Source organism: Haliotis cracherodii, unplaced genomic scaffold (assembly GCF_022045235.1).
Source record: "Haliotis cracherodii isolate W230 unplaced genomic scaffold, xgHalCrac1.p SCAF_9, whole genome shotgun sequence".
Classification (NCBI taxonomy): domain Eukaryota; kingdom Metazoa; phylum Mollusca; class Gastropoda; order Lepetellida; family Haliotidae; genus Haliotis; species Haliotis cracherodii.
This window is the reverse complement of record NW_027266343.1, coordinates 54,585,799-54,611,935: the sequence shown is the minus strand read 5'-3', so window position 1 is coordinate 54,611,935 and position 26,137 is coordinate 54,585,799. Positions and strand designations below refer to the sequence as shown.

Sequence of the window (26,137 nt, the reverse complement as noted above, 5' to 3'; positions counted from 1 at the left end):
AGCGTTCGCTTGTCATGCCCAAGGCCCGGGTTCGATTCCCGACATGGGTACAATGTGTGAAGCCTATTTCTGGTGTCCCCCGCTGTGATATTGCTGGAATATTGCTAAAAGCGGCATAAAACCCTGCTCACTCACTCACTCACTCACTCACTCACTCACTCTTACCACTCATTCGATCACTCACTCACTCACTCTCTCCTACCACTCTTTCGATCACTCACACATTCAATCACTCACTCATTCAATCACTCACTCCTTCCACTCAGTCACTCCTTCACTCACTCAAACAGTTAAGTTTGCACAGCCCGACGAGCCTGCATCAATATACAGTCATTGCTAATGCTCATTTCAAGCATGCATAAAGTCGTTCACAACGTAATATGTTAAACAAACATCAACAATACATCCAAACACATCCAGATGTTATGCTGGTGCCGATTCCAGAATGAGAATTCCATTGTGAAGCATTTAGGCCATGTGTTCATAATAATGGTCTAGGTTTTTGGAATAACTCGATGATTATGCTGAGTATGCCCCACAGGTAGCGCGGCCATTCACACAATTTGCATAAAAAGGTAAGTGTGTAAGTAAGGAAGTGAAATGTGCTCCAGCGCCAGGCTGGTAGAAAGACACAGATCACCGCTGGGTTTACATCTCAGCAGCGGTGCCGACCATTGACGTCAGCACAGTTTATTGCCCAGTAGATTATGTACCTCTTAGGGGTGAAGATGGTATCCTCTGACAGACATTGTGTCCTATGATGATGACGCTGATGATGATGATGATGATGATGATGATGATGATGATTATGATTATGTCCTATGATGATTATGTCCTATAATGATGATGATGATGATGATGATTATGTCCTATGATGATTATGTCCTATGATGATGATTATGATTATTATGTCCTATGATGATGATGATGATTATGATATTTTGTCCTATGATGATGATTATGTCCTATGATGATGATGATGACAATGATGATGATGATTATGTCCTATGATGATGATGATTATGTCCTATGATGATGATGATGATGATGATGATGATTATGATTATTATGTCCTATGATGATGATGATGATGATGATGATGATTATGTCCTATGATGATGATGATTATGTCCTATGATGATGCTGATGATGATGATGATGATTATGTCCTATGATGATGATGGTGATGATGATTATGTTCTATGATGATGATGATGATGATTATGTCCTATGATGATGATGATTATGATGATGACATACTCATAACAATGAAAGATAAATGATGGATTTGATATTATTGATATTACTACATAGGAATAATCATTGATAATAGTAAAGTCATGATAATTATAGCATACACAAAACAATGAATAAATGACCAAAAACAAAATGTATTTACATCATGACATTCCACATTTTAATCTAAAAAAATCAAACAAAGATTTCAAGATTATGAATCTGAACTTTAAACAATGAGCTGAGACAGAATCGCGTTCAGTATAATCTGAAGACAGCCTGACTAAACACAGGCCGAGGGATATCCAGGGCCTATGTGGCAAAGCAATAGTAGCGTCAGGATTGTCGTAAGTATATGTGAAAGTACGATTCTTATGATTGTCTTAGCACTAAGATCTCGCTGTGGAACAGGGCCCTCGAGGTGTTGGATGTGGCGGTAGTACATGTTTCCTTGACCGTCAATCTCTAATGTAATATACACTGATTGCAATTCCCGTATGCATACCACAGATTTCATTAGCAAAATTCAATTTTAAAATGGATTTTTTCGGATGTTTTTTCATCTTGAATTCTTAAAAACTAGGTCACACAAACAGCCAACTCTTTTGCCTAGTTTCTTGTTTTTTTTTAAAATAAATTATTTTTCATGTTTTTCTGACCTCTGTGAGGAATGACGCGAAGATGTTGAAGGCCTGATATTGATAACGCCAACTGTTGTAACCTGTGGGTGTATTTTTAGCAACATGAGACTGGTCAGTATTGGTAATCAATATTCTGAAATGAAGGTATTTCACCATTGGGAATAAGTGAAGTCTTGTCGAAAAAATAACATGGTTTGATTTTGAAATAAAGGGTAAATAATCTACAGGAAAATGTAATTGTGTTGATGTCAAAATGTCAGCTATGGTGTGGCACCGAGGCTGTGATGTAGAACCAGTGTGGATCTTCGTTTTTCAACCAGCCTAGAGCAGGAGGCATTTTATTAATTCCCATACTCAGTGCCAAAGAAGATGTGGAACAATATTGAGAGAATTTGTTTATGTCCAGACAAAACTGTCATGTTATTATAGGAAATACATGGATATGAGGATATGATTTTCCCGAAAGGAATTTACCAAGACAAAGGAACTGAGATATTCAGTACAGCTGCTTCCAAATGATGAAACATTGAAAATTATTTGTATTTAATTCCATTTCCATTATCTTGAATATCATTGACATTTTTTGCTATACTTATGTTAATTATCTTCTTTCAATATAAGGGCGGTCGGGTAGCCTTGTGGTTAAAGCATTTGCTAGTCAAGCCGAAAACCCGAGTTCAATTCCCAGCAAGTGACTATTTTATTTGGTGGAAGCATCGCACAAGTGCATATTGTTGTCTGTACAATGGCAAGATCATCATCATAGTTTGAGGTAAGCATGAAACTCAAAATGTAGACTGGCTTCCAGGCTTTCTTGCATTTGAAGGGCTATGGAGTAGCCTAGTGGTTTAAGCAGTCGCCTGGGTTCGATTGCCCACATGGGTAGAATGTGCGAAGTCCATTTTTGTTGCAAACCACCCACTCAAAACGTCCCATCCACGGATATGATCCTTCACTCACTCACTCATTTATGAATTTTGGTGACAGAACCCCAGGTTACTTCTCTGACACTATTGATGCGTATTCTTCAGCACAGATCATGAATTATCATCAGGGACAGTGTTATCTGAAATTGGTTGTCACAGTATCTTCAATTCTTGCAAAACGAGAATCCAGGGTATCAATTTCTGAATTTGTTGCTACTAGAGCATCTTCATGGCAGACAACGCCAATATGTTTATGACTTCTATAGCCTCATGGAGTGTTTCAACTAGTTTCTTATATATCTCTAAACTCATTTATTTTGCTAATTTTCTGTCAGCTCGGAAATATCTGCTAATCAAGGATACATAAAATGACTATCTTGTTTCTCACTGAACGTTTTTATTATAAATTGAGATACTTGGTCTATTTCACATTTCTTTGAATAAATGTTCTTGTTTCATCAAAGTGCTACTTTTTTCTAATTGGACTCCGGTGCAAAATTCACTCTCTCACTCACTCACTCACTCACTCACTCACTCACTCACTCACTCACTGCCACCTCCACTCTCTTGCCACCTCCACTCTCTTCTCTCTTGCCACCTCCACTCTCTTGCCACCTCCACTCTCTTGCCACCTCCACTCTCTTCTCTCTTGCCACCTCCACTCTCTTGTCACCTCTACTCTCGTGCCACCTCCACTCTCGTGCCACCTCCACTCTCTTGCCACCTCCACTCTCTTGCCACCTCCACTCTCTTCTCTCTTGCCACCTCCACTCTCTTCTCTCTTGCCACCTCCACTCTCTTCTCTCTTGCCACCTCCACTCTCTTGTCACCTCCACTCTCGTGCCACCTCCACTCTCTTGCCACCTCCACTCTCTTCTCTCTTGCCACCTCCACTCTCTTGTCACCTCTACTCTCGTGCCACCTCCACTCTCGTGCCACCTCCTCTCTCTTGCCACCTCCACTCTCTTGCCACCTCCACTCTCTTCTCTCTTGCCACCTCCACTCTCTTCTCTCTTGCCACCTCCGCTCTCTTGCCACCTCCACCCTCTTGCCACCTCCACTCTCTTGCCCCCTCCACTCTCTTGCCACCTCCCCTCTCTTGCCACCTCCACTCTCTTGCCACCTCCACTCTCTTGCCACCTCCACTCTGTTTGTTTATATTGTTATTATATTATGAATTTGTGGAGTGTACTTTCCCATTTATAACTGCCTAAATGTGCTTAAACAGCGATAGATCATATTATACCCAGTAACTTGGTCAGTGTACCAGAGGATGCTGGGTCTGCCGAGTGCTATATACAAATCCTTACCAAGGTAGAATTAACTCTTTTTTGTGGCCCAAAGTGAATATCTCGGCAATAATGCTATAGAACCTGACCAGCCTCCACTTCTTTGTCCAGATGTACAAACATACAAAGAGATCATTCTGTCAGATAACACGGAGGAACACTACCCAAGTATTTATTAAATATTATTTCAGCCACTGATAAAGACAGCAGTAAGATACACTCATACTACTCGTAATACAACTAGTCACAGGTCACCCTGACACGTGAGACTCGAGAATATCATTTATCATTCTAAATTAGATTTGTAATTGATGGCAAGTATTTTTCATGTGATTTGAGAGTAATGAAAGAGGCCAGAGGACACCCACATCAATCACCAGTGGTCTTCTTACATGTTTTCATTACCCACCGTGATGAAGCCAGTGACTACCATTGGTAAGCAGTAAGTAGCAAGTCCCCTTGGGGCTGGTGTTTACATACAACGATTTCCGGCAATCCGGCACCAGGCTGCATATTACGGCAAAGGCACAGAGTTTCCTTTTATGTTGGCGTCTTTGTGGGCCTCTGCACACAGGGAGGGAAGAAGGTTCTGGTATTAACTGGAACCGATGGTGAGCGCCATTATGAGTCTTTCTGCTGTACTGATTCACCTACGTATCAGTGCATGTCGATACACTGTGTCATGCTATGAGTGTCATTATGCATCTATCTGACAAGGGCTGTACCGATTCACCTACGTATCAGTTCATGTCGATACACTGTGTCATGCTATGAGTGCCATTATGCATCTTTCTGACAAGGGCTGTACCGATTCACCCACGTATCAGTGCATGTCGATACACAGTGTCATGCTATGAGTGCCATTATGCATCTTTCTGACAAGGGCTGTACCGATTCACCCACGTATCAGTGCATGTGGATACACTGTGTCATGCTATGAGTGCCATTATGCATCTTTCTGACAAGGGCTGTACCGATTCACCCACGTATCAGTGCATGTGGATACACAGTGTCATGCTATGAGTGCCATTATGCATCTTTCTGACAAGGGCTGTACCGATTCACCTACGTATCAGTTCATGTCGGTACACTGTCATTGTATCCCATTTGCGTGGATTGATGCTCATGATGTCAATCACTGGATTATGTGGTCCAGACTTTATTACTGTACTATATCCTATATGATGTTTGGCTTGTTCCTAGTTAGAATTGGTCTTCAGCAGCCCAGGTTAGTTGTAAGAGGTGACTAGCAGGTTATCACTGGATTGTCTGGTCCAGACTGGATTCTTTACAGATAGTCATATAGCTGAAATATTGCTGAGTGTGGTGTTAAACAACAAACAAAAGGTAGTTGTTCGAGTGGATATATTTTTGTTGAAACAATGTGCATCTATGCAAGGTGTTGTCAGATCAATGAGAACTGCTTGTAGCTCTCTGAACGATTTTGTAAGCTGACATGAGTATCAGAAGAACTCAGATTTCCACAAATTAAGGAAATATTCATGAGTTACCAGTATTACATAATGCAACTCGCAGGGGGACCATTTGAAGAAGTAGTTGGCCACTATAGATTAGTGTCTAGACACTGGGTCAAGACAACATTGTTCCAGATAGATCTATAGTAAACCTTTACACCATCTAGCGCAGGATGTATTAAATTTGTGTCCCTCCAGTTTGATATTGGCAATCGAAGCTCAAATGTTTTGTGTATCAGGTTGCCCTGATTTGTTTGTTTGTTGTTGTTTAACCCACACTCAGCAATATTTAAGCTATATGACGGCTGTTTGTAAATAATCGAGTCTGGACGAGACAGTCTAGCAATTAATTGGCATCATGAGCATCAATCCATGCAATTGGGATACGATGACATGCATCAAGTCAGCGAGTCTGACCACCCAATCCCATTAGTCGCCTCTTACAACAAGCATAGTGGCCTTTTACAGCAAGATTGGGTTGCTGAAGACCTATTCTACCCCGGATCTTCACGGGTCAGGGTGCCCTGAATGTGACCATTCTGTGTAATGAAACAACCCTGTTTCTGTGTTCATGGACTTACATAGGACCGTGGTGTGTTGGGTACCCCTGTGAACTGTTGCCTCTCAATATGGTGTCTTGGTTTTGGTTTTGACTAGTTTTCTGAAATTTATGTTTCTTTGTTCCCCTGCTTCAGAACACATTATGCTAACTATCCCTGTAGTGGTTGCCATCGTCCAGACTAATGATCCCAAAGGGAGATAATTCTGCATCTGCATATATGTAACTATTACTAAGTGGGCACCCGTTTAGAGATGGAACCCTGTGTGGAATGCAGGTCCTAACATGCCTTGCTAGTTACAAGTGGAGACTTAAAAGAAACATTCACTTACGCGTAACAATTATAAGTTTCCATTTTTAATCTGCAATATTGCTGACTGCAGCATAAATGAACACTCACTCACTCACTCACTCACTCACTCACTGGTGCTTGCATAAGAATTTTGGGTCACCATCTACAATCTACAATATTGCTGACTGCAGCATAAATGAACACTCACTCACTCACTCACTCACTCACTCACTCACTCACTCACTCACTCACTGGTGCTTGCATAAGAATTTAAGGTCACATCTACAATCTACAATATTGCTGACTGCAGCTTAAATCAAGATTTAATCACTCAGTCACTCATTCCTATGTTCCAGACATGCCCTGGCTATACTTTGTCACAGGTTTGGTTGGCTTCAGCTCAAGCTCTTAAGATGTCTTTGCCATTTTTTGCATGTTTCCCCCCAAACTTTGTGCCTTGAGACATCGGAAGAGGCAGGAAAGGTAATTGCTATGGGACAAATATTGACCTCTTTATTGGGATGACACAATTTTGGCCAAGTCAACAGGAGCTGCTTTCAAACATCCATCAATATTTGGTTGCCATCAGAGGGCAAAATGGAGCCTTACTTGGAGAATAAGAGAAACGAAGGCTTATCTGGAAAGGCACACATTCACTGTTCAGAAGAGAGGTTCAGTGTTAACCATTGGCAAACCAAGTGGCAATATCGCTGATGTACAGGGCTAAATTTATCATTTAATTACTTGTTGAAAGATTCCTTTTTCAACCTTTGGTCATTTTTTTCAGGAAGAATAGAAATTAGTTGAAGGTTGATAAGATATTCATCATAAAAACAATCTTTGATGGGTCTGAAAATTAAAGCTGTTTAGTAAAAAGTTTTGTCATCATGAGCAATATCAAAGAACATTTTGAAAGTTTTCTTTTTTGATTTAGAGTATGAAAATGTCTTCCTTTGTCTCCAGGGATATTAATCTTGCTGAAGTTGATTAGTTGAAAGGAAGTAGTATCATACGATAAGACTTCACGGTGATACAAATTAAACTGTCCAAACAGGTCTATATAGGGTTCATTGAGGGTTTTACATTTAAATAAATGTATGTGAACATTTTACGGAATACAGAACATATGAGTTTGAGTGATCAGTTGACTGGGCTCCATCCACATAAACTGTTGGAAAGGTTGGGGCCGATTTGTCCTTGGCAGCCATTGGACAACAATAACATAGCATTCATTGGTCCTTGATTTCAAAATCAGTCAGTAGACTATGAGTAACTTGTTTGTGAAGTAAAAATGCTCCTGACAAATTAATACCAGCAGAGCAGTTTTTTATTCAGAGCAGTAATTATTTGCGCTTAAAACAAACTGTCGAGGTAAACGCATGTCCCCTTGTTTATAGGCATTCGTAATTTATATCAGAATGAGTATTATGCATGAGCACCTAAAACTAGGTATTGTACACGTTTGTACCACTTTTTGATGTGGTACACAATTCACTTATTTTGGCGTCTGCCTTTTGGCCAAAAGCGGGAAGCTTGCGTCGATTACCAAAAGCGGGAAGCTTGCGTCGATTACCAAAAGCGGAACCAGTTTAGGTAATCAGTGTCTAGTCTGATGTAGAGCTGACTGACAAGAAGACAATGTTATCCATTCGTCATCTGCTGATACCAATTGGTAACATTGTTTTAACAATGGATGAGCATACAAAACTGGAGGGATGAAATATTCATGTCCCGTCATTGTTGACAATTCATTGAGCAACATTAGGAAGATACTGATTGTAGCTTCTGATTGAGTGGTTAAAGGCATTGGTGCATTATTAACCAGCGAGCCACACTACCACTTGGGCATTTAAAAGTGGTACCATTGCCAGACACAGTAAACTCACAGCTAACAGATACAGATCATAACCCAGTAGGGTTGAAAATCTGAAATTGGTTTTAAGGTCCAGGGTTGAGGAAATTATTAGATTTTTACTTTGATGTACGTGATGTTATTTGTAGCACTGTCATGACCTTGAGAAATGAGTCATCTAACAATTGGATAGAAGTGCATGGACCATGATTACAACTGTCCTAGTGTGGAACTGGTCAGACAAGCATGGGTTGCTCTGGACCTATTATATCCTCTTAGCCAAGCATGGGTTGCTGGGGACCTATTCTGTCCTGATAGCCAAGCATGGGTTGATGGGGACCTATTCTGTCCTGGTAGACAAGCATGGGTTGCTAGGGACCTATTCTGTCCTGGTAGACAAGCATGGGTTGCTAGGGACCTATTCTATCCTGGTAGACAAGCATGGGTTGCTGGGGAATTATTGTCCCAGAATCCTGTAGGGCCCTTGAGGTAATGCACAAAATGAAAGTCATGACAATGATCATAGTCTTGCTACTGAATCTCCTACATACACATGTTTTGTGAAGTCACATGAACTCTAATGATGATGACATTCATGGTGTAATTCTACAGGTTCTTTTAGCATGGCACCATGACGTATAGCTTTCACTGGGGTCTTTCGAGCTTCTTTTTGTCATTGAGCCTGCCTTCATTCCAGGAACACTTTCAAGATATATATGTCCTTTTTCAGGAATGTTACGTATGGAATGAATTGTATGTGGTGTTTGTTTACTGATGGTGTCGTGGTTAGAGTGGGCATCTTACTGAAGATTAGGTTCAAATCCCAACAGGGCAAGTTATTGAATACAGGTTTCTTCTCTATTGCACCCTTCACTAGACTGTTAACGTGGTTATACCTGTAACACGCGGTAACACAGTACTCCAGAAATCTATGTCTGTTCAAGTTTTACACTGACACATTATCAGCTTATCACCGCGATCTCTTAACGCCGGAAATACCAGTCAACAAATCCGAACTGAAGTATGCCATTAATCCTATTATTACGCTATCTGGTCTTAAGAATGTGTTCATTGTTTATCTTGACTTAAGTTTGTAATATGTTGATTTAATTTGATTTAAAATTTAATTCAATATTGTTTACATTAATTGAAATGGTGTGTGGACTGATCGTGCACTGATCGTCAAATTGCTGCAACTCACCGTTAGGTCTATTTACAGCAACAACGATCCAATTACCACTGGTGATGCCTTGAAACAAACCTCAGAGAAGGGATATATATTTCAAAAATGAAATATTTTTATAAATGCCATACTTTGACTCATTTAGAGTCATATTTGTGTTAGTTTAACTATCATATCTCAACATAACGTTATCGGGGGAGTCCTTATGGTAAAATACGTAAAAAATATCTGACGATAACAATCAACAATCAAATCTTTCGCTAAGGGATGCCAGTAATTTTGTATTGTTGTCCACAGTTAATTTTAGTGTTAACGATTAGATAAACAGTCTGTTAACAAATTATTGTTGACTTATTTATGAGAAGAAATTATTTTGTGTTTATGGAGTTTAGGCACAAAAGCCAACCTGTTATATTTATTTATTAAGTTGACTACATTTTCCTTTACGTTTAAACCTCCATAAATGCATAAATTATTGAAGTTATTTCTAAGAAAACCTGTATCATACATACTATGCCTTTAAGACGTATAATTATTGTAGATGTTTCTTATTTCTTTCATAAGAAACAAGCTTAATTGTCCTAGGAGTTTGCCTTTAAAGCATTTAAAAACATTTACGATTTTTGTCAGTTCAGTATTCAGTTCTTTTATGTGTTGTGTGGTTTCCTCATTGGATTCCTAGAGTGAGTGAGTGAGTGAGTACTGGTGCATCCGACTCATCACGATTGAGGTTCTTTTTTACGTGTACAGTTTTTACTGAATGTCTTGCACATATAAAGGTTTAAAATAATGGATCTGTAAATGTATTATTCAAAGCTGATTCTTTTTTCTACTTGTCTTAACCTGCATGACAGCCCTCTGTCCATGGTTTTCAATCATACAATGTCCGTGTCATTATTACTGTGAACCAAATTCTTTGTAACAGGATCTTTTGGTCGTACTACATCTTTGATGTTGTACATATGATTGCTGCTGCTACTGTTATTGTCTCTGATGATGTCTCAAGCCTTTGAACATACAAAGACTGGCAGCTTCGTTATCACGATGTATGTAACCTGGTCATCAGACATAACCATGACGTCAGTGCGTCCGTGTTGGAAATAATGCAGGCTTGAAATATGATGAGAAAGTCAGTAGCTGGCTTGTCTTCACTCTGTTCCTTGACATGTGTCAGTAGTAACTGCTTATGTTACGCTATTTCATGAGATCTTACTCGACCATGAATTTACTAGTGAGGCTGCAGCTATAATTGAAGTACATTGAAACTCGTTTCTCGGAACAGTTATGACTTCCATCAGCCACGTTTGTTTGTTTGTTTGTTTGTTTGTTTGTTTGTTTGTTTGTTTAACTCAGCAATATTCCAGCTATATGACAGTGGTCTGTAAATAATCGAGTCTGGACCAGACAATCCATGACATCATGAGCTAGATCCACGCAATTGGGATCGATGACATGCATCAAACAAGTCAGCGAGCCTGACCTACCCGATCCCGTTAGTGACATGATGAAGTTTCTCATCCAAGATGCCATTACTTGTTATTCCTGTGTTCTTATATTCCATTTAAATCTCTTTTGTAAAATGTCATGTCACAAACTCAATAATAAAGGAAATAAAGTGGAACCATATTGCCTCCTCAGGATGTGATAAGAATTATGATTAGCTGTTAAAATTTTATTATCTCGTTTTCTGTAAACTGATAAAATCCAAAGAGACAAACATTCCAAGGATAGTTTGTAATGGCGAAGTATTTCTAGGCATAGAGGACACACTGGGATGTCTTAGGCACAGCAACTTGTGAAATTGAGTTGTGTCCCTTAGCCATACAAGGATCCTCTAAATATGTGCTCTGATCCTAGATTTATCACATCATGATCCTTCATCAGCACTGGTACCATAACCAGGCGGAAGGGTTTCATCAAAGCGGTAAATGTCAAAGACCTGCGACGCCATTGGCTTTCCTCCCTCATTGATCTTTCACACTCTTACATAACTAAAATACTAAACCTACCTCACTCACTCTCAGTAACCAGCTTATGTGTCCTTTTTTTTAAGTATAGGATCATGTGAAGTATTCCCTGCAATTATGATAACATCATGAGACAATTGATGGGACTTGTGCAATGGATAGTTTGAATAACATGGGAGAAAATATCAGAATATTTAAGTTGTACTTTTATGTTACCATATTTCATCTTTTATGTCAACCATATATGACAGTTGCAGACTTGAAAGATGCAAGATGAGATGCTGGATTATATGGTCATCTGTTAAATCTGTAAAAATATGACATATTTTTTGCCATATTTGTCTAATTAATGAAATACCCCCTTTGAATGTCTCTGGATCTTCTTACCCGAAGGGAGCTTCAAGGACATGAAGTAATAAAACCCTGTATTGACAGACTACGAGCAGCCATGAGCCAAGATAAGCCTTTGATTGGCAGGTGCCCCTTGATGATACAGAGGATTATATAACCCTTGCAAGTAATTCTATTCTTTATCTAAAAAAGAGAGCAAAACTTTCTTATGGATGATACTTTATATTTTTATATTTGTCTTGTTTCTTTGTTCAGAGAGCATTGGTTCATGCTTGTGTCTAAATCCCCGAATCTGGTAGCCTCATCTTCACGGAAAGTGTTGAAATAATCCTGGATTTAAATGGGGATTTTCTCTGCTGAGAAGCAGCTGGTCTGGAGACAGGACACGGTATCAATCCTGTCATGTCTGTATGGCTCCTGCACATTGGTGTGCTGCTCATACCAGCACTAGGGGGCGCTATTAAGTTGCTATCTTTAAACCTATCACAAGGAAATAGATTTCAGCATGCCCACTTCAGCAGGTCCTTCTCGTGAGATGAGTTGAATTGGAGGGTGCTGAAGTAAAGCTGTGCGAGTGAGCAAAGCCCTCACAGGACAAATTCTAACATTGCAGCTCTAGAAGCTGTTTGAACTGTCCCCATCTGTTTAAACAACCTGTCGTGGTGGCAGTCATCTTAATCATTTGTGGTGCTTTTATCTATTTTTTTGGTTTTCTCATTCTGTTGCTTGTTTGTGTCTGTTCCGTGATGATTTCGCAGCATCACAGTCGCAGCCTTTTATGACTCGCTGGGTCAAATATTTGAGTGCCTGTAAAAAATGGTAATGAAAGAGAAGAGTCTGTCACCAGTAAGTAACATCCGGAAGAAAAGGCAATCACCAGCAAGAAAGTCCATTAATGATTTTTTTAAAAGGTGAAAATTTTATCATCTTAAAAATGTTTCTGGTGTTGTTGAATAAGATCCATTACTTGTGAAAACTGGGTAAATATCCCATGTTTGGACTCCATTGATTGCCTAGCAGCTCTCCACCATCAAGTGAATCTTCTACACTGAAGAGTTCCACCCTGTGGCATAGGGCTGCCCTCTTGTGTTCCAAGTCGCAAATCAATTGGTGCACTATACACAGGGATACTCTTACCCACTGACTGCTTGCATGAATCTCTCCGTATGAATTGAAGACTCTCCTACAGCTGCTATAAACAATTATGTTTGAAACTTAATTTGGTTTGCAATTTATTTAGATTTGTTTATTTCTGCATGCATTCTGAAAAAGAAAAGTCAAATTTTTTCAGCACTGCCAGAAGAATACTTGTTATTGATGAATCGATTGATGCTTTGGATTTCAATTACTGGATTGTCTGGTCCAGATTTGGTTATACAGGCGGAATAGCTGAAATATTATTGATTACAGTGTAAAACAACAAACAAACAAAATTATTTAAAGCAAATTAACTAAACCACTTTCTGGCCAGAGGGTATTTGGTTTGTCTTGTCTGTCAAATATTCTTTATCATCCAAAACTGGCTCCCACAGTAGATATCACTTTGCAGACCATTGTGACGTCATTGGTTACCATGACGTCACAATCAAATGGCATCACTAATGGCTCTACCATTGAAGCTGTTAGCAGTACTTTTACACTTAAGACACTGCTTATTACTGTCTACAAACTGAAAAAGTTGGAAGAACGATGTTGGATGATAAATAAAATCTCACCCTTGTGTCTTTTGATATAAAAAATATCAACACTCAGAGTTTTTCCAATTTTGTCAACTTGTGTTGATATATTTGATATAATATGACACTCAGGCAAGATTCTATATATATCATATACTGCATTCATATTAGTCTGTTTCAGTCAGTAACATCTCTAGCCTACAGATATTTCCACCTGACTGCATAAAGGTTGTTTGATATTCTCCCAAATTCCCGACTCTCGTGATAATTTAGACCACCTCCTTGGTCTAGTGAAAGAGCGTCTGCCCAGAGAACAGAAGATATAACACCATACCAAAAGATGTTTAAATATGGTACTTATTGTTACCTTGCCTGTGCTCAGCATTAAGGGCTAAAACAAGGACTGGTCCACTTGGAGTCAGTATGCTGTGTCTGGGTAGGGTATTCATGTTAAACTTCGGCATGGTATCTCAGTGTGCTAGCACTATAAAATCAGCATCAGTCCGGACTAGTACAAGCAACCACACACACACACATGTGCATGCATGTCGCTTTATAAGTGCAATTGTCTTGAACGTGTTGTTAAGCCCCATTTCACCTCACTTCACCTTGATAATTTACCTCAAATCAACAATTTTTTCTTCTTTAAATTTGCTTTCTGCATTTGGGCATATTGATTTTGAAACTCTGTAAGTCAATAAACACAACCAATACGCTCAAGGGAACAAAGTCTTGCCTGTCCTAAGTTTGGACATATCCTCTGAAACCAATCATGGATTCTGAAGCTGGAACTATATATGCATCATCCTTGCTGTGGTGATTCAATATCCTTCCTCAAAATCTGATCCAATTTGAATCATTTCTGCCTCAGTGCCTTATCAGTTGGAATGTAAGATGAGAAATCATATGGATAACAACTTCATGTTTTATTGACAATGATGTGCAAAAGTTTTAAAACTTTGGATATTGTCATTATGAGTCTCAAATGCATTTTGAGCATTTACTGTATCCTTGTATCTGAATGTACCCTTTGAGGTCCCCGTTTATAATAGGTCCCCAGAACCCCATTGCTGTGCTACCAGTAGAGCAGGCAAAAATGGATTGTTTGTCAACATGCCCAAGACACAATGACTTGGTGGATTGTTTGTCAACGTGCCCCAGACACGATGACTTGGTGGATTGTTTGTCAACGTGCCCCAGACACAATGACTTGGTGGATTAATTGTCAATGTGCCCAAGACACAATGACTTGGTGGATTGTTTGTCATCGTGCCCCAGACACAATGACTTGGTGGATTGTTTGTCAACGTGCCCCAGACACAATGACTTGGTGGATTGATTGTCAATGTGCCCAAGACACAATGACTTGGTGGATTGTTTGTCAACGTGCCCCAGACACAATGATTTGGTGGATTGATTGTCAACATGCCCAAGACACAATGACTTGGTGGATTGTTTGTCAACATGCCCCAGATACAATGACTTGGTGGATTGTTTGGCAACGTGCCCAAGACACAATGACTTGGTGGATTGTTTGTCAACATGCCCCAGAAACAATGACTCGGTGGATTGTTTGTCAACGTGCCCCAGACACATTGACTTGGTGGATTGTTTGTCAACGTGCCCCAGACACAATGACTTGGTGGATTGTTTGTCAACGTGCCCCAGACACAATGACTTGGTGGATTGTTTGTCAACGTGCCCCTGTGTCTACTGCCTTTGTTAGGCCCTGGTTTCTGTCCCCTATTTCATTCTCATGTATCAGGCCTCCTGTCAACGACCTGTTTCAGGCTTGTTTTAGTTGCCTGTGTCTCCTGTGTGGTCCCCCACGTCCCCTGTGTCTCCTGTGTGGTCCCCGCATTCCCCTGTGTCTCCTGTGTGGTCCCCAGCATCCTCTGTGTCTCCTGTGTGGTCCCCCATGTCCCCTGTGTCTCCTGTGTGGTCCCCAGCATCCTCTGTGTCTCCTGTGTGGTCCCCCATGTCCCCTGTGTCTCCTGTGTGGTCCCTTGTCTCCTGTGTGGTCCCCCGCGTCCACAGTGTCTCCTGTGTAGTCCCCTGTTTCTCCTGTGTGGTCCCCCGCGTCCCCTGTGTCTCCTGTGTGGTCCCCTGCATCCTCTGTGTCTCCTGTGTGGTCCCGCGTCCTCTGTGTCTCCTGTGTGGTCCCCAGCATCCTCTGTGTCTCCTGTGTGGTCCCCCATGTCCCCTGTGTCTCCTGTGTGGTCCCCTGTCTCCTGTGTGGTCCCCCGCGTCCACAGTGTCTCCTGTGTAGTCCCCTGTTTCTCCTGTGTGGTCCCCCGCGTCCCCTGTGTCTCTTGTGTGGTCCCCTGCATCCTCTGTGTCTCCTGTGTGGTCCCGCATCCCCTGTGTCTCCTGTGTGGTCCCCCGCATCCTCTGTGTCTCCTGTTTGTTCCCCCGCGTCCTCTGTGTCTCCTGTGTGGTCCCCCATGTCCTCTGTGTCTCCTGTGTGGTCCCCCACATCCCCTGTGTCTCCTATGTGGTCCCCCGCATCCTCTGTGTCTCCTGTTTGTTCCCCCGCGTCCTCTGTGTCTCCTGTGTGGTCCCCCACGTCCTCTGTGTCTCCTATGTGGTCCCCCGCATCCCCTGTGTCTCCTGTGTGGTCCCCCGCGTCCCCTGTGTCTCCTGTCTGGTCCCCCGCATCCTCTGTGTCTCCTGTGTGGTCCCCCGCGTCCTCTGTGTCTCCTGTTTGGTCCCCCGCGTCCTCTGTGTCAGGCCCCTGTCGTCCTGGACTAAGAGGACCAGACTGGAGGTACCCTGTGTCACACAAGATGATTAGAACAGAGGATATTGGAAGATGATACAATTGGATCTCATACATCGCTTTGTATTCTGGGCATACAGTGCACACACTTCCTCCTAATCGTTCTGTACGACTGGTCCCGAATTAATGGTTATGTAACAAGGATGGGTGTGTGGGGATGATGGCTGTGCAAGTTTTGTATGACTCCCCAGAGGGTTACAGTTTATAACTAGGTGAGGAAATGGTTATGAATATGTATTTCATTGAAATTTTGTCTGTGGATTGCATTTGATCGATGAACATAAAATGTCTGGGGAATACAAGCCAAGACTGTCAAAGAATCATAGTTTTATTTCATACTTCTTGAGTTAATTGTTAGGACGTTTTGTACATGTCTGTTTTGTAATGGTACTGTCATCACTATGCCAAACACGTGGAGGTTTCACATCGTTTTTTTATGTTTAAAACTCCATAAGCACAAAACGTATTGAAATATTAAACATTTTCACAATAATAACTTCACAGAAAAGTAACTGTTGACAGAAACACGGAATCCGTGTCATTGTTCTGCGCAATGATGTAACACAAGCCCCACCCATTCTGTTATCAGCCAATCAGGAAACAGTAGTCTGTTTGCACGCATGGCCTCATTTTATATCCCCTTCAGTTTGAAAAACAGGGGCATAGACTGATCAGCATGTCCATCCATCCATCCATCTGTCTGCCATCTGTTTTCTGTTTCCAGAGCAGAACTAAACAATTAAACATTTCTTGTTGAAACTTGCTGCTCAGATCAGTCTTCTGGTGAACTGGTGCCTTTTGATGATTGGAAATTTTTATTTCATAGACTTTATTTTATTTTCATGACGACAAGTTGGACTTTACTGAAAATATGAGAGTAGTGCTTGTTTGTGGGGCAGAACTCCAAAACCGTTGAATGTTTCTAGATGAAACTTGCTATACAGATCAGTCCAATGGTGAACTGGTGCCTTTTGATAATTTTTTATTTCTTTTTTCATAATGACAAGTGACTCGATCTTGTTTAGATTTACTGAAATACAAAATTTTTTGCTTGGTTAGCCAATCAAATGCCTTGGAAAGACTTACATTTTCTTGATATATAATTAATGGCCCCAGGACTGTAATATGAATAATGTCAGTGTTGTAAGTATGGCGCTGATCATGTGAAGGGTGTCAAGTCTCCCTTTGTAGAGACATGCTGATTCTACTTCCCCTGTGTTGACTCCGGTTCGAAGAAAATACATGTATTTTTCAATCTTTGATTGATTATTTTTAAAAATGTACAATATTGTGAACGATAACCTAAACTCATATGTTTAGAACCATATGGTGTGGCCTGAAAATATTACATGATTTTCGGAGTAGTAAGACAAATGGCTACAGGAAATTTATTTTGTAAGCCTTTGAAGATACCTTCCTATGACTACTCATCCTAGAGGATTGTGAATGTTTACATCATGTATTGGTGTGTCAGGGGTAAACACTTGTCGGCTCACTCTTGTTTACTTTGCTTCTGATGCTCGTTCAAGTATTACCATTTTCTACCTGGTTCATTTGAAATCTTTGATTGGTAGATCTAATATTAGCAGATTTCTTTACAATTTACAGCTAAAATTGGCAAAAACTGTACATTTCATTAAAATTTAGGTCCTTTGTCTGTTTCCAAAGTATTGAGCCTCGGGGCAAACGGGCAAGAAAATTGTCTTTGATGTGATTGGAGACCTGGCTGAAAATTGGACTATTTAGTTAATGACATGGGGTCTATGTTCATTGCACATGAAGCACAGAACACAAGAAAATGTAAAAACATCCTGCCATTATTAAACCGTTGCTTGTTTGATTGGCTGCGATCCTGTGCCACTTGTGAAGGTTCAGATCGTCAGGGCGGCATCTCCAACAAGTGTTTTGTGCGTCTTCCATCAATCAATAGCTGCTGTTTCTTTTGGCACACAAGTGAAATCGGCCTGAAATTAGGTTTGTATCTAAGCTGTTCATTTGACTTGCTCTCTCGATTACAAGAGATTCAGAGATCACTGGTTCACCATAGCCTTCAGCTTTGCATGACATAAATAGATTTCATCATTCAGACTATCATACAGTTTTGAGTTGAATTCTGCCGCTGCTTCCATCAGAAATTAGATTTCATTCTAAAGTGATATTTCATCTTATGAGACGAGCATAAGATTTTAGGGATTTACTTATATCGACAATGCTGAAGAGCCAATAAGTGTAGCCAATCGTGTAACAGATAGTGAATAGAGGCCCAATTTGCCGTCTGATAGACGTGAAGATGCCGATAGAGTCCCTGTTATCAGCTCTGGCTTGGCAGCTAACATCTACAAAAGCATTTTCAGTGAAAGAGATGGATGGATGTCTTTCCCAGTAATGGAAGCTGGAGGACCTGCAGGAATGGCATGACAAAGAACCTACTGAAACCTTCTAATGCTGTTGATTCATGAACATTTGTAAAATTATTAAAAGGTTCGTTTTTTTATCATAAGATTTTATCCGTTTTGTTTTATATTTATTTCAAGATATTAGTTTTGTTGGGCGTTATAGCAATGTGCCCACTCACCCAAGTGGTACAGTCTTTGACCTGTTCTAGTCAGTTTCACCCAAGTGGTACAGTCTTTGACCTGTGCTCATGAATTTCACCCAAGTGGTACAGTCTTTGACTGTGCTCATGAATTTCACCCAAGTGGTACAGTCTTTGACCTGTTCCCGTCGGTTTCACCCAAGTGGTACAGTCTTTGACTGTGCTCATCAGTTTCACCCAAGTGGTACAGTCTTTGACCTGTTCTTGTCGGTTTCACCCAAGTGGTACAGTCTTTGACCTGTGCTTGTCTGTTTCACCCAAGTAGTAGAGTATTTGACCTGTGCTCGTCGGTTTCACCCAAGTGGTACAGTTTTTGACCTGTGCTCATTGGTTTCACCCAGGTGGCAAGTCTTTGACCTGTGCTCGTTGGTTTCACCCAAGTGGTACAGTTTTTGACCTGTGCTCATTGGTTTCACCCAAGTGGTACACTTTTTGACCTGTGCTCGTTAGTTTCACCCAAGTGGTACAGTCTTTGACCTGTTCTTGTCGGTTTCACCCAAGTGGTACAGTCTTTGACCTGTGCCCGTCGGTTTCACCCAAGTAGTAGAGCATTTCACCTGTGCTTGTCGGTTTCACCCAAGTGGTACTGTCTTTGACCTGTGCTCGTTGGTTTCACCCAAGTGGTACAGTCTTCGACCTGTGCTCGTCGGTTTCACCCAAGTGGTATGGTCTTTGACCTGTGCTCATTGGTTTCACCCAAGTGGTACAGTCTTTGACCTGTTCTTGTCGGTTTCACCCAAGTGGTACAGTCTTTGACCTGTGCTTGTCGGTTTCATCCAAGTAGTAGAGTATTTGACCTGTGCTCGTCGGTTTCACCCAAGTGGTACAGTTTTTGACCTGTGCTCATTGGTTTCACCCAAGTGGTACAGTTTTTGACCTGTGCTCGTTGGTTTCACCCAAGTGGTACAGTCTTTGACCTGTGCTCGTCGGTTTCACCCAAGTGGTACTGTCTTTGACCTGTGCTCGTTGGTTTCACCCAAGTGGTACAGTCTTTGACCTGTGCTTGTCGGTTTCACCCAAGTGGTACAGTTTTTGACCTGTGCTCATTGGTTTCACCCAAGTGGTACAGTCTTTGACCTGTTCTTGTCGGTTTCACCCAAGTGGTACAGTCTTTGACCTGTGCTCATCGGTTTCACCCAAGTGGTACAGTCTTTGACCTGTGGTCATTGGTTCCACCCAAGTGGTACAGTCTTTGACCTCTGCTCGTTGGTTTCACCCAGGTGGTACAGTCTTTGACCTGACCTGTCACTTTGACATTCTTCCATCAATACTGTTTGAAGCTGTGTGAACTTACTTCACTCACTCACGACAGCTAAACTTTAATTCCACAAGGCTATATGGTTACCCTCTAGTACTTAATGTTCTGCAATGTCTGTCAGAAGGAGATATTGCTCTGTAATACTTAAAATTGTACTGAAGATTATTTTGTCGAAGACAACTAGCACAGATTACTGTCAGTAAGTTATGGTGTTATGTGAAGTAGGTTTGTTTTGTGAATCCTCAGATGGATGATAGATTAATGTTTATTCAGAATAAGAGACCTAATGGCTTAAAGCACCCTAAAGTCTTCAGTTTCTTCATATGAAGAAAACATAAAGTCTCGTATGACCACAGACGTCATCTGCAGCAATGTGAAGGTCGGTCCAATTTAATTTCGTTTCGATTTCCAATACCATATTCATAGCACTAATATTGCAAGTGAAATAATATTACTGTATCTTTATTTGAACCTATGATAGTATGAATACTATTTGTGTTCAATCACCAATGCTATTTGGGAAACAGAAACTGTCTTTATGAATTTTAGAATTTCATACAGAGGCAAATCATAACAGAGCTAGGAAGTTTCCAAACAAATATATTTGTACAAAGTACATTGTATTCATAGTAAACATTGTAATTATGCATAGCCTCCTGACATCAATTTCTGTAGACCAGGTCGTGTTTCATTTGTTGACTGCTTCCTATTATCTAATGGTGACTGCGTCCTGTTATCTAATGATGTCTGCTTCCTGTTATCTAATTGTGACTGCCTCCTGTTATCTAATGGTGACTGCTTCCTGTTATCTATTGGTGACTGCTTCCTGTTATCCAATAGTGAGTGATTTCTGTTATATGATGAAGAATGACTGCTTCCTGTTATCTAATGGTGACTCTTTCTTCTTATCCAATAAATACAGTTTCTTGTTATCCAATAATGACAGTTTTGTATTATCCAATATTGACAGTTTCTTCTTATCCAATGGGGACAGTTTCTTCTTATCCAATGGGGACAGTTTCTTCTTATCCAATGGTGACAGTTTCTTGTTATTCAATGGTGACCGTTCTTGTTAACCAATGGTGACAGTTTCTTGTTATCCAATGGTGACTGGCTCCTCCTCTCTCCTTAGCAATGACTGCCTCAATTCATCCTGTTGTGACTGTCGTCTACTCTGTTATCCGTAATGTTTGCAACTTGTCATGGACACTGACCATGGTTCTACCCTGATGTTCACTGCTCATCATCTGATGCTGTGTGTGCTATTCCAGGAACAGGTGCCCCCAGGATCAGCAGCATCCAGTGTTACAATGACTTCCAACGCTGTTCTTTGCATGCTCGCTCATAACCCTTACTTTATTGTCCCTCACAGTGAATAAATGCTATTATCCCTGATAGAACTATCATGCCCATATTTAGAACTCTTTCCCAGTTTGAAAGGACCCTCTTGAGACAAGCTTAATGGATGGTTTTATTAAGTTTGGTTGGGATTCTTTACATCTGTGAAGCCTGCGCTTGATGATATAATTATGAGGCAATATCACCATCAAAGTACTTTTCTTCGTATTTACCAGGGATTGACACAATGTTATTCATCTTTGAAAGATTATTTTGCTGATGTGACTTCAAAGGAGATCATTTGTTTAGGAGTTCAAAAAAAACTTGGTATTGAAGTTGATACAAGCTCAAATATATGATGCTGTGAAGATAGCATGTTAAATATCATATAACATGTTGTAGAACTTGTCAAAACACACCTAGCTACATTAGATAGCTTTTAAGCTCTCTCACTGGAGAAATAATTCTTGTAGATTGGGGTGTTGGATCAAATTTTATTATCGCTCAGAGAATGTCATCAACCCTGTATTTTGATAATTTTCAAGAGGTGTTTACTATGGATCTGTGTTAATTCTTTTATTGGAATTCATGCATATATTTCCCACATGGCTTCCGTGTGCTTCACTGCAGCCACAATCAGGTCTGAGACATGTCTGCCTCTCAGTCAATGGAAATGGATCATGGTATATTGCACTACTCTAGTTTTGAGATTAAAATAAATTGAAAAATGTAAGCTCTCAAAATGTGAATTTTGGAAGAACAATGTCATTGGATATGCAACTTGATGTGGATAAGAAAGAGTGATTAAAAAATTTAGATAGTAGCTTTAAGAAAAAAAGGCGTTAGGTCCTTCCCCATACTGAAGCACTGTGAAACAGTGAATGGGTACCCGGTAGGATGAGATGGTAATGTGACTGTTGACCATCTAGCGCCTCACTGGCAGCTTGAGTTGTATACTCCCCAGGGAGCTGAAAATGAAACCCGAGTACACACTGATCCATTGATGGGAGTAGTAATAATGTAGCGCTTTGAGCATGCCCCTGTGTGATGTGGAAAGAAAGCTTAATATAAATGTAATTTTTATTATTTTGTTGTTATGACCCTGTTATTATCCTCAGTTTGTCAGCCCAGAACCACTTTCATGGGTTTCATGGGCTTCGTGAAAGTGGTTCACTTTGGTATGGGCTTCCCTACACAACTGACATAACATGACTGAAATACTGTTACAAGTAGCATTGAAGACATTTGGGGAGAACCACAGTCAAGTGAGTGAGTTGGGTTTTACTCCGCTTTTAGCAACATTCCGAATATCATGGTAGAGGACACTAGAAATGGTTCACTTATTGCACCCATGTGGAGTATCAAGCCCGGATATTGGCATGATGAGAGAACACTTTAAACAAAGGCTACCAGATTCAAGAATGGCCAGATTTTGAAATATTTTCAAGAAAAGTCAAAGTGTAACACGATTTTGTGCAGAGGGAGGTGTAGGTTGTCAGCTGAAACCTGTCTTTGGTGAACACTTCAGCCTGTCTGGTATGTTCTGCTGTTCACTGTGGTGATTGAGTCAGAGGTCGGTGTTCACTGCCGTTTGTATGTGCCATAGATGCGTGGCCATGGGGTGCCTGTACTTTGATGATACTCTGTGTTATTGACTAGAGCTGATACATGGCATGCTGACTCTAATGACTGGGCGTAATGGCTCTTCGGGAACTGTCAGTATCTTTCAAACTGTATCAACAGATGTTACTTTTAACAGAATTAGCACCTGGATTCTTGTCCTATTTAAATAATTGTCGGAAGAATACTTTTGATTTTTGTGTTGAATTGTTGAAAGGAATAATGGAAGTATTTGTTAACCATTAAGATGCAGGAAATGTGTTGCCATGACAAAGGAGATGGATGTTGGTTTGATCTTATGGATCAGGCCCAGGATATAGACAGTATAGACCACTATTTGGGAAGACCTATCCAATCAGTTGCCATGCAATCACTTACAATTTATTCATTTATTTGAAACTTGTGCAACATTGTCTTCTGAAGTGAGTGAGTGGGTTTGTTGGGTTCTGCTCTTGATGGTTTAGGGTTTAGCTGTGTGCTGGTCATAGGTGCAGTGCTTGTGTTGGCAGCCAATGCACTGAATGTCAACAACAATTGATTAGGTAATGTTTGTTTCTTTATTTGTTTGTTTGTTGTTTAACGCCTCACATATTCCAGCTATATGATGGTTGTTTGTAAATAATCAAGCCTGGACCAGACAATCGAGTGATTGACATCTTGAGCATCGATCCATGTAATTTGGATACGATGACATGCATCAACCAAGTCAGCGAGGCTGACTACCTGATACCGTTAGTCGACTCTTATGACAAGCAAGACCTATTCTCTACCTGGATCTTCATGAGCCCCCTGCGTTTAACAAAGTGTTGAATGTCGACAACAAGTAATAGACTGCCTCCCTTCTCTCATGGACTGTTTTTGCAATAAAGATATCTTTTCTGATGCATATTGTAAGCCTTTCCCCCATATGTATCTCACACACAAAGATGCAGCTGTAGAACTTTTTAAACTGGTGTTAAACCAAACTCACTCACTGTCTCAATCATCTCAGTTGAGGGTAAATCACCATCTTTAAGGACAACTCAGCAGACGAATGATTTTGTTGAAAAAGTTATAATTAAGGTCCACATACTTTTTAGACCTCTTTAACTTGGCTAAATGATTATTTAGTTCAGCTTTGTTTTTAGAAACCAATTTTCCACTGACTTGTTCATTTCTGTAAATCAATAATCAGGTTTTGCTGACATTTTAGGTGAAAGTTTGTGCTTGAAGTAATCAAATTTATCAAATTGTTCTTCAACAGATTAACCCTTCCAGTTCTAGCATGACATTACTTGAAGAAAATATCAGAGAATGTCATTAATGTTTCATGTCAAGAGTGGATTCTATCTTTTCAATTGAAAGAATGTCATTTTGGACCAAAGTTAATGGTATTATCAAAGACAGATTTAAAGTGTTTTTTATCTTTTGGTTTAATTTTTTAAGTTTCATTGGTTGGCAGGGGGAAAGAAATAAAAGTCTCAGTTAAACATGATATGTGTCATGTTAAAACTACATTTGACAGAATTAGGAAATTGTGCTTTTTGAAAGATTCATTTCACTTATGAATTGTGTTGGAGTATTGAATGGGTGTATTATGTCCTGTGTTGATGAGCGGATGAGGATCTTCAGCCAGGCATGAGAATGTTATGTTTGTACACTGAGCCTGTGATTTGTTAATAGCAGAGGTATATGGTAAACCATATTGAAACGACAACATTTCATAAGTTTCCAGTAATTGTTAGTAGTTTACAATACGTAAAGGATGACTTGACTCTTTCAACTAGCAGCCCTGGCAATTCTGGTTGAAGCCATTCAAAACCCACTTTGTGTGTATACGCATACTTCTTAATGAATATTGGTCTGGAAATAACCTAGTAATGAAGAGGCAAGCCTCAGTGTTCAAGCTGGACATCTTACCAAGATGTAAACTGGACATGAGAGCCACCCAATGGGGTCCATCCTCTGCAACAAGGAACATCAGTGTTTAAGCATGTAAATCTGGTGGAAATCAGGGCCTGTTTCAGTATCTAGGCTTTGGGTCTACGTTGTTCCTGGTTACTGGAGGCAACTGGTGAGGGTACTTATCCAAGTATTTGATGTATCAATATGTTTTGTTCTGTAAGATAGCTGAAAGTGAAAGTTTTTTCAGTCTGGTGGGCTGATGGCGCAGATCGATTCCAAGGACAGGAATAGTTGCAAGGGGTCGTCCCATTTTATTGATGTTATCATTTCACATCTTTACAGCAGGGGAAGACTTTATTATAGTGGTGTCCCACATTTGCTGTAAGGAATCCTTGAATCTGTCAAGATTGCTGGAGTGATCCCTCCAGTGATTGCCCCGGCTTCAGTTACGGCTTTAGTTACGAGGTTCCTCACGGCTTCATTACAAGCATTCAACAGAACTGTCAGCCTTTCATGCCAGGAGCTTGGGTTTTTGACAAATATTTAAACTGATGTAGTCATAATTTTATCCTATTTGATGTGCACATGTTAAATCTCCTTCTTTGGGGACTGAATGCATGTGTTGGGAGTAACAGCTGTTGGTTTTATGACAATTTTGATCATTTTATTTTTTGGGTAATTTGCTGAGCTCATCCTGTCAGCGTTGCTGCAAATTACTCCAAAGTTCAAATTTGCAATGTCATTACGATCAGCTTGACCTCAAGTCAGAAATTGAATTTGTAACGTAATTCTAACATGTGAAACGTGATAGAATACAGCTTTGATTCATGTCTTCGCTCAATTGAGCCAAGGTTAGATTTTGTATGAGCATGAAATTCAGACAGTTTGCTATTCTGTATTGTGTGTTGCTTGTGTGGTATTTTATGTTCTTCGTGTTTGTTGCTTCTTGTCAAACTTTCCCTCAGTTTCACCATGGTTTGTCTGCTCCAGGAGAAGGGAGGTGTTAGGTGGCCTAGTGGGTGAGGTGTTCACTTGTCACACAGAACATCATGGTTTGATTCCAAGGACGAGGGTTATCAGTATAGCCCATTCCTGGTGCAGAAACTGTAAGATTACTGCAATATGTCTGCAAGTATGACATAACACAAGGATATCATGAATGCTTAGATTCTGTACAATATTATTACTTGTCTGAGAAACCACAATTCACTTTAG

The 26,137-nt window shown here is 40.4% G+C and overlaps 2 protein-coding genes across 10 annotated transcripts in view; one reads left to right on the top strand and one right to left on the bottom strand.

Moving 5' to 3' along the window:
• The window catches only part of LOC139452702 (Kv channel-interacting protein 4-like), a 483,175-nt gene that overhangs the window by 289,961 nt on the left and 167,077 nt on the right, over positions 1 to 26,137 (top strand). The gene's annotated exons all lie outside the window — the stretch shown is intronic.
• On the bottom strand, positions 15,245 to 16,283 carry LOC139452933 (protein qua-1-like). Its single transcript, XM_071234552.1, has 2 exons — positions 15,924 to 16,283; positions 15,245 to 15,877 (listed from the first exon to the last, which is right to left on the bottom strand). Exons 1-2 carry the CDS (start codon positions 16,281 to 16,283, stop codon positions 15,245 to 15,247), a joined length of 993 nt encoding a protein of 330 aa, XP_071090653.1.